The sequence below is a fragment of the Suricata suricatta genome, chromosome 11 (genome assembly GCF_006229205.1).
Source record: "Suricata suricatta isolate VVHF042 chromosome 11, meerkat_22Aug2017_6uvM2_HiC, whole genome shotgun sequence".
Classification (NCBI taxonomy): Eukaryota; Metazoa; Chordata; class Mammalia; order Carnivora; family Herpestidae; genus Suricata; species Suricata suricatta.
Genome location: NC_043710.1, coordinates 53803872 through 53822891, shown reverse-complemented (window position 1 = coordinate 53822891; position 19020 = coordinate 53803872). Strand labels below are relative to the sequence as shown.

The 19020-nt window shown below is 44.8% G+C and overlaps 1 protein-coding gene across 2 annotated transcripts in view; it reads right to left on the bottom strand.

Annotated features, from left to right (window-relative positions):
* Positions 1 to 42: 42 nt before the first annotated feature.
* RNF121 (ring finger protein 121) overlaps positions 43 to 19020 on the bottom strand; it is a 75604-nt gene continuing 56626 nt past the window's right edge. The window contains exons 5-9 of one of the 2 annotated variants that reach the window (XM_029914551.1): positions 16700 to 16807; positions 12382 to 12502; positions 3771 to 3904; positions 3051 to 3152; positions 43 to 1426 (exon numbers count right to left, since the gene is read on the bottom strand). In XM_029914551.1, the coding sequence (XP_029770411.1) occupies positions 1348 to 1426; positions 3051 to 3152; positions 3771 to 3904; positions 12382 to 12502; positions 16700 to 16807 (544 nt within the window). In that variant the 3' untranslated portion in view covers positions 43 to 1347. The remainder of the gene's footprint in view (positions 1427 to 3050; positions 3153 to 3770; positions 3905 to 12381; positions 12503 to 16699; positions 16808 to 19020) is intronic. The other variant, XM_029914550.1, reaches the window with a different exon arrangement.

Genomic DNA, 19020 nt, shown 5'->3' with positions numbered 1-19020 from the left:
GTACTCCCGGGGACCCCAGGGAAGAATAAAGCAAGATGGATGTTCAGCTTTCCAACCCAGCTCACGGAGCTTTATTCAGAATGGAGTGACAAGATCCTGCTTGGCTCTTGCTGCGCTTGAAGATGAAGGCCCAGCTGCGCCATATTCCCTGGAAACCCAGTGCTGAGGGCCCGCGTTTACCCTCCCATTTCCTTCAAAACTCCTAGTGCCAGAGCTGGGGTCTACCTGGAATCTCTTCTTAGAACCCACACTTGCCTGGGCGTTGCCCTCTTCTCTTCCCACTCTCCACCACTCCTGTTGCCAGGCCCAGGCAGGACCCATGAACGTGGATGCCCACAGAGGGACATTCCCTGGGCTGGGAATCCCCTGGCCGCTTCAAGGGAACGCTGATGACAGGGAAAAGTCTAAACTGTCATAGTCCCTATGCTACACACAAACAGACGCACACACTCTCACTCAGACTTTCAGGGAAGGAAGTGAGTGATGTGGCAGGGTAGCCTTTGGCACGTGTCACCACTTCCGGGCTGAAGGGTCCGCTCACACAAGGGGCCTTCAATCACCGCTGCCAACAGTAATCCCCGTGGCCCAACTCTGTTCTTGGCAGAGTACAGCACATTTTAGGGGCAGGTTACCCAAGCTGCTGCTATTTCTGGCTGTCCCCAAACACAACCTCAATGGATTATGAGGGCCCAGGGCTTCCCTCACTAGAAAAGTCACAACAAGGTTCCACTTGTCTCAACTAGTCTATGGGTCCTGGACAAGGGAAGACAGAGTGAGACCCAGCACCAATCCCAGGCCCAGACAGGGAGGAGGGAGCACCCCTCCCCCGTCAGTGCGCATCTGTGGCACCAGGCAGAGCCCATGAGCTCTCCCACACTGAGTGAACCAGGCTGGAGCCCCACAGAAGGAAGGAAAGATGGGCGTGGGGTCGGCTGAATCTCTCGGCCAGAGATTAGAAGGCTCCTTTAAACCAAAAATGTTGTGGCTCTGCTCCCACCCTGCTCAAGCAAAGAGAGTAAGGCCTGGAGGAATTGGGACAATTCCTATGCTCCACAATAAAAAAGGTTTTTAAATATATTCATCAAAATAGTTTTCTTTTAAAAAGTCCCCACTGCTGATAGCCCCACTGGCTGGTTCTCTGTCATCTCCCTCCCCAGCCCGGACACAGCCGGAGGGGTCCTGAGTGGCCCAAGTGCCCCTTTGAGTCTTTCCCACCCAGGAGGTCTTGGAGGACAGGGAGGAGAGTGCCCTGAGGTCCATAGTGGGTGGATGCTCTTCCTCCTGACTATTCCAGGCCCAGGATGTAGTTGATGCCTTGCACCAGGCCAATGATGACAGGCTGCCAGGCTACCAAGTATCGAAGCCAATCCAGCAGTTGCCCGTACATGACGTGAGGCCTCTCCCAGCTGTCAGTGCGTTAAAGAGGCTATGTGTAAGAGCTGCTAAGGTTGGACTAGGGAATGGGTGAGAAGGTCTGCCCACACTTACAGCTGCTCCACAGAAATGAGCCTACAAGGAGAGGAAGCCCAAGCCAGCTTTTCCATGTTAGAAGGGCTGAACCCAGAGACTAGGGGAAGGAGAGAAGACAGAAGCAGTGCGGAAGATGGGGCAGACATGGGAAGAAGGGTGGAGAGGTGAAACTAAGCTAAGACCAACATGCAGAGAGGGCCTCCCATGTAACACCTTCTTGGAGATGGGCCCTCTGGTGTAAAGGTACACAGTCTGAGACTGCTGTAAGTACACCTGTGCCAATGGCTGCAGGGAGGTGGGCAGCGGGATAAGGTAACCCCAAAGGTTCCTGTAATGTCCACAGTGGAAGGTTTTCTTGGTCAAAGAAGGGGCTGAGTCTAGGGACCGAGTTGGAAGAGAGGGTTATCCCAAGTTAGTCATGGGATACCCCTGGGCAGAGGCTCTAAGGAATCCCTACCCACCCAAACACCAGGCCCTACTGAGGCCAAGTGACCCCAGAGATGAGTTCCAATCCTTTCACTTTATAACTAAATGCCGGGCAAGACATCTAGGGAGGAAGTCTGAGAATCCAGCTCTGGGGAAAGCAGAGAATGATCATGACACTGTGGGGGAACCTCCTCCAGTAGCATTAGAAAGAGCAGCCAGGCCCAATCCCTGGGAACTAAGGGAAACCCCATGTCTCAGCTTCACCATGGAGTTACTTAACTGTTCCTGAACTAAACCCTGGAATAACCAAACAAGAAACCTTATGGGGACAGGCCAGAGCCTCCTGCTCAGGGGCTGTGGGAATGTGCTGTGTGGGAATGCAGCCCCACGATCAGGGGCTAGGGAGCCCTGGCAAGGAGAGAGGGAGAGAAAAGGAGGGAGGAGGGTGAGAGAGCAAGACAGAGCGAGAGAAAGCGAGAGAGAAAGAGAGCACAAGCGAGCACAGCAGGGGTTAGAGAGGGGAGAAAGAGTGGAAGCAGAGTAGTGGCTGGGCATTTCCAACAGACAGGCAGTGAGGAGGAGGAGGATGGTGAGGGCGAAGTTGGGGGGGCTGACGGTACAGAATGTAGCTCAGAGGAGCAGTGGTCTCGTGCTGCAAGTGGATGGGAACAAGGAGGCCCTCAGCCATCCTTGTATTCTGCAGGCCTGCAGAGGCACAGAGCCGAGCCGGTCTCTAGCCCCAAATGTCACAGGTAAGGCATCATTCATTAGCTAATAACTTTGAGCAGGTTATTCAACCTCCAAACCATTTCAGTTGTAAAATGAGGAAGGTCATCAAGTTGCCAGAGTATCAAATGAGATAATATGAGCAAAGTACTTTGCTGAAGTGCCAGCCACACATTAAGCAAACAGTAAGTGGGCTGCTACTGCCATCAGTTTACCATTGGGGGATCTGGAACCATGAAGAGAATCTGAGCTGCTAGTACTGCCCCATGTTCCACCCCTTACTTCCCTACATCATGAGCCAAATGGAATGGTGGGTATGTACCAGGCTGGGGGCAGGAGGAAAGACCGTAGGAGGACGCAAATGCAGAGTGCTGGCCAGGACTTTCTTCCCACTACCCATTCCCAACAAGAACCCAAACAAAGGATACGGGTTGCTGAACATCCTCTTCAGATCCACCTTCTCTTTGCAGTAGGGACATGTCTGCTTCTTTCCCACAATGCACCAGCCGCGGATGCAGAACTCGTGGAATCTGAGTACCAGCAGTTAAGGGAAATGGTGGGCAGCCGGGATGGCAGTGGAGCCCTGTGCCCATGCACTAGCTCCAGAGAAAGGTTCAAATCGTGGCTTCACCTCTTGTTAGCTGTATAATCTTGGACGCATCCTTTCTCTCTGATCCTGTTTCCTCTCATGTGAAGAGAGGATAACGATCTCTGTATCTTACAGGGTTGTAATGGGGCAAAATGGAGAGAATATGTGGCACAGAATGGGCACTGAGTAAGCACATGATAAATACTTGAACTGTCATTCAGGGAGACTAGACTCTGAAACTGAGGGTAACAGCTAGAGGATGCTCCTGTCCGTCACTGAGCCAACCTCAAGGCAGCTAGTGCAGCTTCAGGCTCCTTTCTGATTCAGCCAGGCTATAAACACTGTCTACACAGGCGGCCCCCAGCTGTGGGAAAGAGCGAGGGAGGCTGTGATTTTCACTCCATGGTGTCAGCTTCTCTAGCAGAGACCACCACCCAAATGTCTGCCCTCTTGTGACTCTCTCACACTTCAAGGTCTGGACAGTATGCCAGGGTCATACGCCCTGACTGGAATGCCATGTGGCAGGAGAGAGGTGGCCCAGGGGCTCCAGACAGGATACACGTGATTGCAAGACAGCCTATACGTGTTCTCGATGATACCCTCTTCACTGACATCCACAAAGATCTGCTGCCCACACACGGCACACACACTGTCCGAGAGGTGTTTGGTAGGCATGCCCGACTCGCTGTAGAACTGGGAGAGAAGAATAGGAGGAAAAGACAGGAAAGGTGTGAGAATCAGCCCAAAGAGGAAGGTACCACAGAGGACACAGGTCTTCTGAAGAGGAGGCAAAGTGTCAAGGGCAGGTCCTACAGCTAGAGAACATCTTTCACATACCAGGGATACGCTGGGAAGTCAGATCTAATAGGATCTGAATACTGGGCTAGTCAGCATCAGACAAAAGGAAAGGGGGAGGTCGGAGGTGTCAGGGCTGGCGATCTGGAGCTGTGTCCGGTAAGCTGCTCTGGGGCCAGACTTCTGGCTTCCATCAGAGATGGACATCTCTAAGATTCAAAACAGTCAAATATCTTTGGTGCAATGTTGGTATGGTGACAAGGACATTCCCAGACACTTGTGGCAGCAGCAAAAGAGGCTTAATCCTTTTGGACAGCATTTGGCATGATGTCTCAAACTACATGCCCTTTAGTCCACTGATGTCACTTCAAGTAAGGTAAAGAAGTAAAAATATTAAAACAGCCTCAAGTATACAGAAATTATTTAAGCATTATTTATAATTAAAGAAAAGTTTAGCAATTCCTTAAAAAGTTAAACAAAATTACATGACACAGTAATTCCATTCTTACATGTATGTACCCCCAAAAATGAAAACAAAGACTAAACACACACTTGTAAGCCGATACTCAAGGCAGCATCATTCACAATAGCCAAAAGGTGGAAACTACTCAAGTGTCCATCAAAGATGAATGGATAAAACAAAATGTGGTATATGCACAGTATGGAATATTATTCAGTCATAAAAATAATGAAGTTCTAATCCATGCTACAACAGGCACGAACCTTTAAAACACCCTAAGGGAAATGCCAGACATCAAAGGACAAATATCATGATTCCATTTATATGATAAAATACCTAGAACAGGCAAATCCGGAGACAGAATGCAGGTTAAAGGTGGCCAGGGGCTGGGGGAAGGGAATGGGGAGTTATTGCTTAATGGGCACTGAATTTCTGTTTGGGGTTGTGAAAAATTTTGGAAATAGTGGTGATAGTTGCACAACACTGTGAATGTAATTAATGCACTGAACTGTACACTTAAAAATAGCTAGAATAGTGAATTTTAAGTTACATATACTTTACCACCATAAAAATACCATAAAATAATAAAAACAAGCAAAGAAATGGAAATAACCATGCAGGACTAAGAATAGGAGAATGCCTAAATAAATTTGGTACACACTCTAGGGACTGAATAGGCAACGAGTCACCTGAAGCCTGAGGTGTAACAGTAAGTGTCAAAAAGCAGGTAGAAAATTGGAGGCACAGTATGACTGATACCATATGTAAAGACAAGCCCAAATCGATACAGAGAAAAGATCAGAAGGAATATGTCAGAATGCTCACACCAGCAATGTTTTGGTAGGAGCATCATAGGTAGTATTTTTCTTTTGCCTACTTTCTTGCACTTATATTTTCCTTAAGGGACATACATTACCTTTGGATTAAAGATTATTTATTACCATGGTGAATTACAACTAACAACCAATTCCATGCTCCAAAAAGAAACTTCAAATTTTGCATACTTTCCATGTGGTTTATTCTTTTTTTTCTTCTCTTTTTTTTAAAGGTTTGAAACAGAGAAGGAGCACAAGTCGGGGAGGGGCAGAGAGAAGAGGGGACACAGGATCCAAAGCAGGCTCCATGCTGACAAGCAGAGAGCCCAATATGGGGCTCAAACTCAGGAACCCTGAGATCACAAAGTCGGATGCTCAACTGAGCCATCCAGGTGCCCCTATTCTTAAATAGCTAAATAGCATTTCCCTCTCACCCCAAAGAGAAAAGACTTGAAATTTATCTGTTGACATTTTCTAAGATGTATTGTTTTTTTCCTTTCCTTTGCCTTAAAAACTGTGGTAAATACTACATAATATGGAATATACATCTTACCTACTTCTAAACAAAAAGCTCATTAGTGTTCAGCATATTCACATTGTGCAACAAATCTCCAGAACTTTTAAACATTTGTGAGACTCTGTAACAGATTATGACAAAGACTTTGGAGTTTGTTATTACAATTCATCTGGACCTGTAAGGCTGATTTACTACACCTAGACGTTTGTATGCCCTTAAACTTGAGTTTGCTCTCTTTTTTCTTCTGTTTCCACACTATCTTCTGAAAAAGCCAAAGCCCTGAGGCTGGGTGAGAGAGGAGAGAGCACCCAAGTGCTGGGGGACAGGGAGTATGCGAGGGTGACCCCGGGTGCCTGCCAGAACTTCCACTCAGCATGGAGGCTTCCTCACTCTACGCTGCCCTCCTGAGGAACAGCCTCTGTCAGCCATCAGGACTGCTGGCCAAACCCAAGAATCCTCAAGGGTAGAAGGCAGAGATAACACTCTGCCCCTAAGAGTCCATGAATAAATACAGAGCTTTCTGTCTTCACTCCCACCTCACTCTCTTGTAGAATTCTCTGACATAGCTCAAGGTGAGTGTGCTTCTTATCACAGAATATCAGAGTAGCCCTAACACTGGGGAAACCAAAGTCCAGAAGAGGAAAGAAACAAGAGGGTACTAGAACCCTGACCCTCTGCCTTCTACCCAAGTTCCATCCAAGGTGTCGCATAACATCTGCCGAATGTTAGCTGCAGAACGATTAGCTACTTGGCTTGCTGAAGGCTAGTTATCCGAATGGTTCCAATTTGTTTATCAAGAGTACAAAAGGCAGTGGAAAAGGATAAGCTAGAGTCAGAAGGCAGGGCCAAACCTGTCGGAGTCTATGAACTGTGCAACTCTCAAAATCTGGCTCACAGAGACCACATAGGACACTCTATCAGGAGGCACTGAAGTGGAGTTGGGCAAAATACAAAGAGGCAGGTTTCAGTTTAACCTCAACAGCTGATCCCTTGGTAGAACGGGCTCAGGGGAACCCCCGGTTTATTAGGGTTAGACAGACCTAACTGCAGTCTTCTGTCACTGGGGATACTTCTGTATCCCGGGGATATAAGGCTGGAAGAACACAGACCTGGCCTCTGTCCTCATGGAACCTACAGCTACAAAAGAAAGACATTAAAAAAATAAATACTGGGATGCCTGGTTGGCTCAGTCATTTAAGTGTCAGACTCATGATTTCAGCTGACGACATGATCTCGTGATTTGTTGGTTCAAGCCTCGCATCAGGCTTCATGCTGGCAGTGCAGAGCCTGCTTGAGATTCTCTCTCTCTCACTCTCTGCCCCACCACACTTGTTATCTCTCTCAAAATAAGTAAACTTAACAATTTTTAAATAAATATTTATAGAAAGTAAGAATTATTAAGTAAGCTAAAACAAGAATTAAAAAGGCACTAAAGGGATAAGAAAGAGGTTCCTAACTAGGCATAGGTCATGTGAGGAGACTTCTGTGAGGGAGTGACATTTGAAGCTGAGAGGTAATGGGTGGTGGGCATTAGGAGGAAGAAAAGCAGAAGAGGGAAGAGGCCTTGAGGCGGAAAGGAGCCTGGTGCACTTGAGAAACTAAAACGAACCCAATGTGGCTAGAGTTGTGAGAAAGAGGAAAACTGACACCTTCTCGGCCACATACAGAATTCTGGACTTGAAATGGAAAGCCATCTAAGGCATTTGACCAGACTCAAATTTTTAAGATTACTCTGTCTCCGGTATGAAAAATGGAGTGGAAAGGAGACCAACATGCTCAGCTTAGCTCAGAGGCCAGCTAAGAGACAATGACAATTCTTTAAAAGCAAGGGATGCTGGAGACACATGCTGGAGGGATGCTAAGGTGAAGATCTGGGCTAATTTGATGACAGTAAAAATTGAGAATAGAAAGACTGGTGATGCCAAATAGATAGCAGAAGACTACAGATGTGGTACTGAGAAAAGTGGTGGGTTAGAGGTACAGAAAGTCATAGAAAAAGAAAAGGGGAATGCCTAGGTGAAGTGCAGAGATGCTTTCGGTATGAGCTCAGGGAACAGTGACATTCCAGGGGAGGACAAGCTAGCAGAGGAGACTGAAAGAAAGGCAGGATAGGGATGCATTACAAAAGCCAAGGAGAAAAGACTCCTAAGAAGGACAGAGTGACTGAGTCAACTGTGCTGATGGGTGCTTGGGTACTGAGGTCAGAATTTGTGACTCAAAGTCACTGGTGACCTGAATAAAAAGGCCATTTCAGAGGAAGGGTTTGAGCTGAGGCGAGATTAGAATGAACTAATGAGTATGTGGAAAGCAATCAAAAGGAGACAGGAACTTTAAGTTTAGCTGTGAAGGACAGGAAATGGGTCAGTTGCTAGAGGAGAAAGTATATCAAAGAAAGGATGTTTTTGAAAAAGAATGCTTAAAAGGTTAATGTGAAGAGCCTAGCAGAGAAGGAGAAGCTGAAGTCACGGTTGAGAAAGAAAACTGATAGCACAATGGGTCCTTGAGAAGGGAGGAGGGTATGGAATCCACAGTGTAGGCACGGCTGGCTTGTGATGGGAGAAAGGACGTTTTCTCCACTGTAACTGGAGGGAAGGAGGAAAGATGGGTGCAAATATGTGAGAAACCCAGCACAGGAGCTTGCACGTAGCAGAGGCTCAGGAAACAAATAGGTGTTGGATGCCACACCAGTGAACACCAAAGAATGTGTGCACCATGAAAGCCCTGTGAGCTCCTCCAGTCTGACCCCTTCCTGACAGGTGAGGAGACTGATGCCCATGGAGGAGGAGAGCCTTTACTGAAGTCAGAGGGAGCTGGTGGTAGGGCTAAGCTGGTACCTGGTCAGTTCAAACTTGTTGAAAAACTGAATAAAATACCCATTTTTTAGTGTTACAGAAGAGATTCCATGTGACAGAGTGGTCTGAGAGGACTTCAGACAATAGATGGCATCCAAGAGAAAACTGGCATATGATGGTGATTTAGGATTTGTCTGTTCTGTGTCTTGATCTGTGTGTTGGGTAATGAAGATACAAAGACAAATTCTACAGGGTCTCTCTGCTCTGGGTGATTACAAATACAAAATAGGTAGCTTTCTAGCAAGCTCTAGTGTACAGTAGATACACTGGATAAATGATAGCTACCATCTTCATCCTCTATTATGTGCCACGGGCTAGTCTACTCTGCAAAATGCTTTACATTAACCTGTTTGTTCCTTACAATTCTTTATGTCTGCTAATACTATTACATCTGAGAAAACAAGATCAGAGAGGTAAATAACTGAAGAGTACATAGCTAATTAAAAGTGGATTAGAACTGGAAGCCAGGTCTGACTCTAACTCCTAGCTCTTTCCACTACTTCAGGACAGATGAATGGGCAGCTAGTCCTGTCCTAAAGTTGTCTGGGTCACAAGAACTTGTTGAGAACCAATAAAGCGTGAGGCAGGACTCATGGCCTAATGGAGCAGAAGTTATGTGCTCCAACCAACAGTTCTCTCTTTCGAGCCCCAGAAAAGCTGGCTTCCTTATTTCACAATCCTCCACTCCCCACCCCCACCCCAACATGACTTTTGGGTATGAATGGAAACTATAATGACTGGTTATCACAAGCTTATGACCTCATAGTGACCAGTTGAGGGGGGGGGGAAACCCCAAAAATCAAACAAAAACAAAAAAAACCCCACCATCCAAGATTTCCTTGACACAAGAGTTACTTTAGTTCATACTACAGTTTCTCCATGTGAGGCAAAATAGCTGTTCTGTACTAAACAGAGTAGTGTAGAATAGTAAAAGGAATTGAGAATGTATGTTAATACAATTGTAAACCTTAAGGCTTCATTTCTAGGAAGCCTGAAATCTTGTAGGTCAAACCACTCTCAAGGGGAACCAAAAGATGAGTCAGCATAGTTCCCGACCAGGTCAACTATGATTCTCTGGGATCGGAGCCGTGATCACGGAATTTACAAAAGACTGTGAAAACTGGGACTGAGAATGTGGCACGGACACACAATGGAATTTTTTTATGTCAGTGGCTATACACACACATTTATTTATTTAGTCTTTTAAAAATTGAGGTACACAATGGAATATTATTCAGGCTAAAAAGGGAAGAAAACTCTGACACATGCAACAACATGGGTGAGCCTTGAAGACTCTAAGTGAAATAAGCCATCACAAAGGTCAAATATTGCATAAGTACATTCACATGAGGTACACCTAGAGTGGCCAAATTTATAGAAGCAGAAGGTAAAATAGTTGTTGCCAAGGCCTGTGGGCAAGAGGGACTGTGGAGTTATTAGTTAAAGGGTACAGAGCTTCAATTCTGCCAAATGAAGAGTTCTATAGATGGATGTGGTAATGGTTGGAAAACAATGTAAATGTAGTTAATGCCACTGAATTTTAGACTTAAAAATGATTAAGATGGCAAATTTTATGTGTATTTTACCACAATTAACAAAAATGACTAGGGCTGCTACTTGGAAGTGGGCAGTGGTGGTGCTAGTAAGGCTGCACTTGGTCATACCTGGCACACTGTAAATGGTTGACAAATAACTGTTTCTTGAATAAATGAAAGAATGAATTGGCTAACAAATACGGTAGAAGGCTGGAATTTCCTAGCTTTCTCAAACTGCCTTCCCCAAACCATTGATCAGATTTTGGCTTCAAGGCCAGGGATATTCTTGAATTTCAGGTTGCTGTGGCTCAGGGGCCTAGGTGTTCCTAAGCAGACCACAGCCCACTTGACTAAAGACCTGGGCAGAAATAGGAGAGTCCTGGAATTCTCAGGGTGAAAAGAACTGTAAAGGTAGTGCAGTCTATTGTTTTATCCCAAATTGGAGTTGGGAGTCCCTTCTCCCATATCCCTGCCCAGTCTAATCTGTCGGCATCATGAACCCTAGCAAAAAACCTGCCACTAAGTCTCTGCAACATCTGCTGTGGGGAAACTATGAATGAATGAACTCCTGGTGACTCACCCAGTACTGTCACAAGCCATGCTAGTCTTCCTATGACCCGCTCCCAGCCCCCAGAGATGGGGGCCCAGGGAAACAGTAAACTGTTAACGTCGAGATCAGCAAGGTCACATTCTGTTGGACAGGAGCTAGACAGAGTAGCTCTTCTGAAAGGGACAGGCATTCTCAGTATCAATTACCAAGGGAAGATATGGATCGTCATAGCAGCAAGTAGGACTCAGAAGGCTGGCCTGAGGTATAGGCATATTTTTGTCAGAACATGGGCTCTAGTTCTAGACACTTGGAGGACAGTAGTTGCCTAGATGTAGATTCTAGGTGTTGGTTGCTAAGAGGGCACCTGATACACAGAAGTAGGCTGAGAGTTGGAGGGGGCAGGGTCCGAAACCCTGGGAAAGCAGGTTTCCCTGCTAACGTCAGAGAAACCTCATTCGAACTCATGTCTATTTTCCTGCTATCAACCCTGACCTAATAAAGTTCAATGTCACTGTTTGATCCTTATGTTCTTATGCTATTAAGAGGTACTGAGAGAAATGTGGGTTTATGAGGGATCAAGAGCTGGTGCTTGAGGCACTCTCCACCCTAGTGAGAAATTCTCCCATCAGGTCTCTTGGTGAAGCTGCCCCTCACATCACTTCCCACTTCATCTAGTTAACTCCTATGCATCAGCTCAACAGTCATTTCTTCAGGGAGGCTACCTGTGAGCCCCGAGACTAGGTCAAATGTCACTACTGCAGTTGTTCACAGCATTATGAGCCTTTCCTTCATAGTTATTTATTGAAGTTATAATTGTATATTTATTTGTGTTTATTTTTTTTAACGTTTTTTATTTATTTTTGAGAGACTGAGAGAAACAGTGTGAGCAAGGGAGGGCCAAAGAGAGAGGAAGATACCGAATCTGTAACAGGCTCCAGGCTTTGTGCTAGCTGGCAGCACAGAGCCTGATGCAGGGCTTGAACCCACAAACCACGAGATCATGACCTGAGCCAAAGCTGGACACTTAATCGACTCAGCCACCCAGGTGCCCCTTATTTGTGTGTTTAATATTTTAATGCCCATCTCTGTCACTAGGGTGTAAACTCCATTTGGGCAAGGACCATGTCTACCTTTTTAATTCCAGCTTATATAAGTCCAGTGCCTGGGCATATAGGAAGCATTAAATAAATATCTATTAAAAGAATGTTAACTTCCTGATTGGTAAAGTGGTTCTTTCCTAAAATGGTTCTAAAGTTAAAAATTCCAGGATATGTCTGAGATCTGGCTATCCAAATTTTAAGGAAGGAATGAATCTCCATACCATACCACTTATATGTTGAAAGATTTTTTTTAATGGTTTATCTCTTCCATCAAACAACTGATGCTATCCTGAACTCTCTGGAGGTGGCAGGAGGCAATATAATGGGTGGCACAATCAGTTAAGATCTGACTCCTGATTTCAGCTCAGGTCATGATCTTATGGTTTGTGAGATCAAGCCCTGGTGTTGGGGTCTCCCAAGTACAGTGCAGCAGAATTCCTGCTTGGGATTCTCTTTCTCTCTCTCTTTGCCCCTCTCCCACTTGTGTGTGCGTCTGTGTGCACATGCACTCTCTAAAAAAAAAAGAAAAAGTCCATGTGAACTCACCCCTATGGTAGACGCCATGTAGTCTGCACACATTTCTGCAAAGTCTCGCTCAAGAACTCCATAGTAGAGGCCATAGAAGAGGAGAGAAATGCCAAAGTCCATGGCATCTTCTGGTTTGATCCTGTAAGAGAAGCAGCAAAGCTTATAAGGCCCGCCCTAAGTAGCAACTGCTTTGGATTACTACTGTGGGGCACATAAGGCAGCAACTAAAGTTGTAGGCGTTAAGGGCTAAAACAAGTGTTGGCAAACTAAGATCAAATCCAGCCTGCTACCTGTTTTTATATGGCCTATTGGTACCATCTGAACACGCTAGCTACAAAGACCAAGCCAAGGTATTCCCTACTGCCCCTCTTCCCCACTCTGTTCCCAGTACCTGTCTCCTTCAACTGGCAACCATGCCTTGTAGCTACCTAGGGTCCACTGGTTGACACCTACACGTTGGGGATTCTACTGTTGACAATCACTGGACACCAACTAGTGGAATTTCAGTCAGGAAGTTGGCAACTCACCACATTGCCTCACCTCTAGCCAGCTGCCTAAGGTGAAATGACTGAGCAAGGGCACACCACGTTCTGGACTGTCAATGGAACAGAGAGTGAAAATGATCCCAGTGGTCACACACCCTCTTGTAAGACCCCTCCTTCTGAGAATGTCTCATCTGATGGCAAGTGGGCACAAAGCATACCCACCATCTGAGATAGCCCGTCTGTCAAATAAGTCAGGGCAAGGGAAGAGCTTCCCCTCTTATTATACTACATATTATCCTAGACTTTGCTTTGTCCACAAAGCCTAAAATAGGATTTGGCCCTTTTCAGAAAGTTTGCCATCCACAGCTTTAGAAATAAAGATAGTCAGTAAATTCACACATTCCAGTTACCACAAAATTTTAGGTTGTATCTATACATATTCTGTATCATGTCATCAAAGTTAAATTTTGGTCCAAGTCTACTTACTAAGAAGGACATAGATCTTACCTGTATATTAGAAGGCTTGTTTTAATAATTCCAGGGACTAATAATTTGCAAACTTCCATCTTTAAATGTTAATTATGGAAAACAACCTTTGTTAAAATATTTGTACCAGGAACTATATGTGTTCACTTAAAGTCATAAGTTATATTTATCTTGAAAAGTTGAGTTTGTTCATGAATCATTTAATATTTAACCTACTAACTAAACATCATGATCTTAGGATGCCTGGGTGGCTCAGTCGGTTGAGTGACTGACTTTGGCTCAGGTCATGATCTCACAATTTGTGGGTTCGAGCTCTGCGTCGGACTCTGTGCTGACAGCTCAGGGCCTGGAATCTGTTTCAGATTCGGGGTCTCTTTCTCTCTCTGACCCTCCCCTGCTTGCACTGTCTCTCTCTGTCTCTCAAAAATAAATAAAAAACATTAAAAAAATGTTTTTAAAGACCAACATCATGATCTTATAGCAATTAACCTGATTAGTAGCATAAAAATGGTCAAGCTTCTCAATTTTGATTTCTTCCTGGTATAGTTTATGCAAACAGAAACTGTAATTAAAAGAACAGACATCTTGGGGCACCTGGGTGGTTCAGTCAGTTAAGCATCCAACTTCGACTGAGGTCATGATCTCATGGTTTGTGAGTTAGGGCCCCACATCTGGCTCTGTGCTCATGAAGCCTGCTTCAGATTCCATGTTCCCCTCTCTCTGCCCCTCCACCCTCGCACTCTCTCTCTCTCTCTCTCAAAAATAAATAAACATAAAAAAAATTTCAAGAATAGCAACTTTAGTCCAATGCAGAATCTTGATTTTTATTTTTTTAACCACACAGATTAGGAAGATATCTGGAAATATTTTGGTTTTCTTCGATGGGACCTGTTACACTCTATTCTATTCCAATGAATTCCTATAAATCTTTGTGGTGCCTGTTATTGCTTGCAGCCTGTACTACCCCTGGAAGAAAGAATTCCATGGGTATCTTCTCACTATATAACGTAGGACTTACTCCTTTCAGTTTCAAAAAGGCTCCTGTAGCACCAGGATGGCTCAGTACGTTAAGCATCTGACACTGAATTTTGGCTCTGGTCATCTCACGGCTCATGGTTTTGTACCCTGCTTAGGATCCTATTTCTCCCTCTCTCTGCCCTCCCCAGCTCTCGCTCTCTAAGTAGATAAATAACCTTAAAAAAGACTCCTGCCTACAGTGTACCAGATTTGGGAAAGAATCCAGTGGTGCTGACTTTGAATCTGAATCCTAAATCTGTAACTTCAAGTGCACTGCCCTAGGCTTTAGGATTCATCACGATCCACAGCCCACAGCGCATCACCTCAGCCACAACACCACATTTCCACTCTCTTCTGCCCTTACTCACTGTACCCTACACCCTCAGAGTCCAGGATTTCTTAGCCTCTGACTCAACTGGGAGTGAGGGAGCCTGTACGCTGACATGAGTCTTTTTGAAATCTTATGACAATATGAGGTAATAGCCAGAATCCGAATGCTGGTAATGTATCCTTAGGAAGCAACAAAGCAATGTTACCTGTGATAACACAAAGCTGAAAAACACCCTAGGTGCCCAACAATGGAGCGGGAGTTAAATGCCCACAGGTTAACTTTTTAAAAAATTGTTTCCTTAGAAATCTGACAGAAGTGGAATTTCAGCTATGTTACAGGGCAACAATATGGTTAGTACACTGCATCTGAACTGGGAGAGTCTTAAAACTGGCAGGGGAAAGCTTTTGAACTAGGGCGGTTCCCACATAGACCTGTGTGGTCTCATTCCCTCACATCCCCATCCTGCACCTGCTGTGAGGACCTGTGAGGACTCCTGCGGATCCCGCTCTGCTGTGTACTTCGGGTGAACTTACTGCCAGGTGTGGCCAACTGCGTCACATGAGTTTGACTATCCAGTCCAGGGGTTGACAAAAAATGTTTTGTGTAAAGGGCAAGAGAGTATTTTAAAGTTTGTGAGCCAAATAATGCCTGCCATAAATATTAAACTCTACTATAGTTTTATTGCAAAAACAGCCATAGGCAATGCATAAAGAAATGAGTGTGGCTGTGCTCCAGTAAACACTTTTTTTACCTTAGAAAAAACAGAAGGTAGAGTACTGGGTGTTATATGGAAACCAACTGACAATAAACTATAAATTAAAAAAAAAAATAAAGATTTTCTCATTGCATTAAAAAAAAAAGAAAAATGAAAAAAACAAAACAAAACAGGAGATAGACCAATTTGGTCCACAGGACAGTTTGCCAACTCCTGGTCTCCCTGAACGTAAGAGCACTTAGGTAGAGTGGACGCTGCAGCACCCAGCACAAACGTGGACATGGAAAATGGCTCTGTTACAGTGATGGAGTACTGGTAACTGGCTATAATCATTATTAGGCTTACTTTTCTTAAATAATTTATTGTCAAGTTGGTTTCCATGTAACATCCAGTGCTCTTCCGCACAAGGGCCCCCCTCCATGTCCATCACTCCCCTTCCCCTTTCCCCCTCCTCTTTAGCCCTCAGTTTGCTTTCAGTATTTAAGAGTCTCTCATGATTTGCCTCCCTCCCTCTTCCTAACTCTTTTCCCCCCTCCCCCTCCCCACGGTCCTCTGCCAAGTTTCTTCTGTTAGACTTATGAGTGAAAACATATGGTATCTGTCCTTCTCCGCCTGACTTATTTCACTTAGCATGACACCCTCGAGGTCCATCCACTTTCCTACAAATGGCCAGAGTTCATTCTTTCTCATGGCCATGTAGTACTCCATTGTGTATATATACCACATCTTCTTGATCCATTCATCAGGTGACGGACATTTAGGCTCTTTCCATGATTTGACTATTGTTGAAAGTGCTGCTATGAACATTGGGGTACATGTGCTTCTATGCATCAGCACTTCTGTATCCCTTGGGTAAATCCCTAGCAGTGCTATTGCTGGGTCATAGGGGGGTTCTATTATTAATTTTTTGAGGAACCTCCACACTGTTTTCCAGAGTAGCTGCACCAGTTTACATTCCCACCAACAGTATAGGAGGGTGCCCATTTCTCCACATTCTTACCAGCATCTATAGTCTTCGGTTTCATTTTATATACTTAATTTTTAAAGTACTTTTCCATTAAAATATAGATTCTTGGAAAATATAACCAATGATTTGGGACTCTAACTCTCTATGTCCAGACATTCCTTGCCCTCAGCCAGCGTGGATCAGGGAGGGCCCACCCTCCCTCATTTCCCAAAGCCCAAGCTTCCTATCCTGGGTGCCATGTCTCCCTTTTTAAAATCCAGGGCTTGCTCCAGGAAGAAAGGTATCCAGCCCCTCCTCCCCAAACATAAGCAAAAACAAAAGCAAAGGATACTTACTTGAATAATAAATTGAGACCAAAGAGGGTAAACATAACAGCCATGTAGCCAACAATGCCCGTGGCATAGCTGATTTTATAGATCAACAGGAACCACTTATAAACCAACCTGGAGGAAGGAGAGAATATTAGCACAGCTGGCATAGAAACTCCGGCCTAGGGGCCTCTGGATTACCAGAACCTCTAATTCACACATCAGTGGAGAGAGCAGGTTCTTTGCTTAGCAGTTATTGAGCAACTTCAGTTACTGTAATGGAGCTGGTCACTCCCTTAATTGCAGAAACACCACCACATTCCAGGGAGCTAAGTGCTATATTCCTGGTTCCAGACCAAGGGAAGAAAAGAAAGCCTTAAAAGGAGGTTTTGGCCTTAAAGGGCACAGCTGACCTCAGATAGCTATGTCATCTCAAATTCAGACTGGGTTGGGTAAGGAAGTGAAAACTACTAACTACAACTATGCTCAGAAGGGAAGAGGTGGGGAAGGCTACTTGTTCTCGTCAGGAAAGAGAATTCAAGGGAAGATGAATAAGAGGTAGAATCAATTATAGGCTTTTCTAATTGGGCATGGTTAACCTGCACACTGCCTTGCTCCTATCCAGAGGCCAATAATGAAATGGTGTCTAATGAATTTGCTTCTGAAATGATTTTCCTTTCTAGAGAAGAAGGGATAAGGAAGGAGACATTCAAAGAATATGAATTGGATGTGTGCGTGTGATGGGGGGTGGAGCGGGGCTGTACAATGCTACTGAAGGAGGAGCAGTGCTCCCTAGAATCTGACAGAAAGCAGTGTGAAATCTGGTTGGTTGACCCCAGCCAGGTTCAGAGAGGAAAGATGGTCCCCTGAATGTGGCAGCCTTTTAAATGCTAAGGAGGCAGGTGTCTGATATCAGGAGCAACTACTATATCTGTGGTGGGAGCAAATGAGCAATTTGCTTGAATAAGCAGCTCAAGCCTGCCTGGCTCCTGAGGCGAAGTTACTGCCAACTCTGTTGGCCCCAGGGAGGAAGCTCAAGGTCCCTGCCCAGGCGTCCTAGCTACAACTAAGCGAGTGGTCAATGGAAAGGCCCCAAATGTTTTGCAGTGCCTGATCTCAAAACCCACACAAAGCTCCATTACCCATGTTTTGCACTGATCAGATGGGAGTGAGATAGTGGAAAGGATGTGGAATTTTAGGTGGAATCTGGATTAAGTTTTATTAGCTGGGTAATCCCAGGTAAATCAAATCACCACTCTAAGACAAGTTTATATATTTGTATTACAGGGGAAAACCATAATGCCTTCCTCAATGGACTGTACAGAGCCCATTTCCTGGTGTATATATAGTACATGCTCAATAACTGCTACATGAATAAACATGGATGTTTATGAAAGTGCTTTGAAATTATAAAGCACTATCAAATGTTAGCTATGGTGGAACCCTAATCCCCAGAACCACGCTGAGATGGACACATTGTCTGTAAACCTCTGGGTAACTGTCATTAAATAACTCAAATATTAGCTATCATCATAAAAAACTCTATGTTACAGACATTTTTCAGTCATTTTCCTGACAAGTTGATACTGCTTGTTACTTAGTGATTCTTAAAGTGTTTTACACTTTTTCTTCAGATCACCCTTTATGAGGTAGCAATTATTATCACATCCGTAAGGATAAAAAATTCAAGGCTCAGAAAGGTGAAGCCAAACAGGTCATATAATTAACAATTGGCAGGGCTGGGGTTTCTAATCCACATCCATATGAGCTCCAGAGCCTCTATCTTCTACAATGGCCCTTAATGTAAACTACCATAGCCAGAGAGGGGCTTCTGGATCACCAACTTCACCTTGAAGATTAATTTTACCATGTAAAATGAAACTCAGAAGGCCAAAGTAAGACCTATAGTAAAGGAGAACATAAAATGCATGGGGAAAAGAGCAACTTGCAATTTGGAAGACTTTGGTTCAGGTAGTTACAACTCTGAGGCTGGCTAGGCCCTCTGCTAAGCTCTCCTGGACCTATCCACACATCTCTCCCAGCACTTACCAAGTGCACTGAACAGCTGCTTTCTTGTCCATCTCCTCCATTAAACCGAGCATTCCTTGAGGGCAGGGACCATGTCTTATCCAGCTCTGTATCCCCAGCGCTCAGCACAGGGCCTGACACATAGCAGGTGCTTGTTGAATGAATGAATGAATGAGAAAATTCTCTCTGTCAAGTACAGATATTAAATGACCTCACAAGCTGGTTGGGAGGATCAAACTAGAAATGCATTTGGATAAAATACAAAGAATAATACAGGGAGGGGCTGCTTTGTGACCCAAGAAGGAAGTATTATGTGTTGA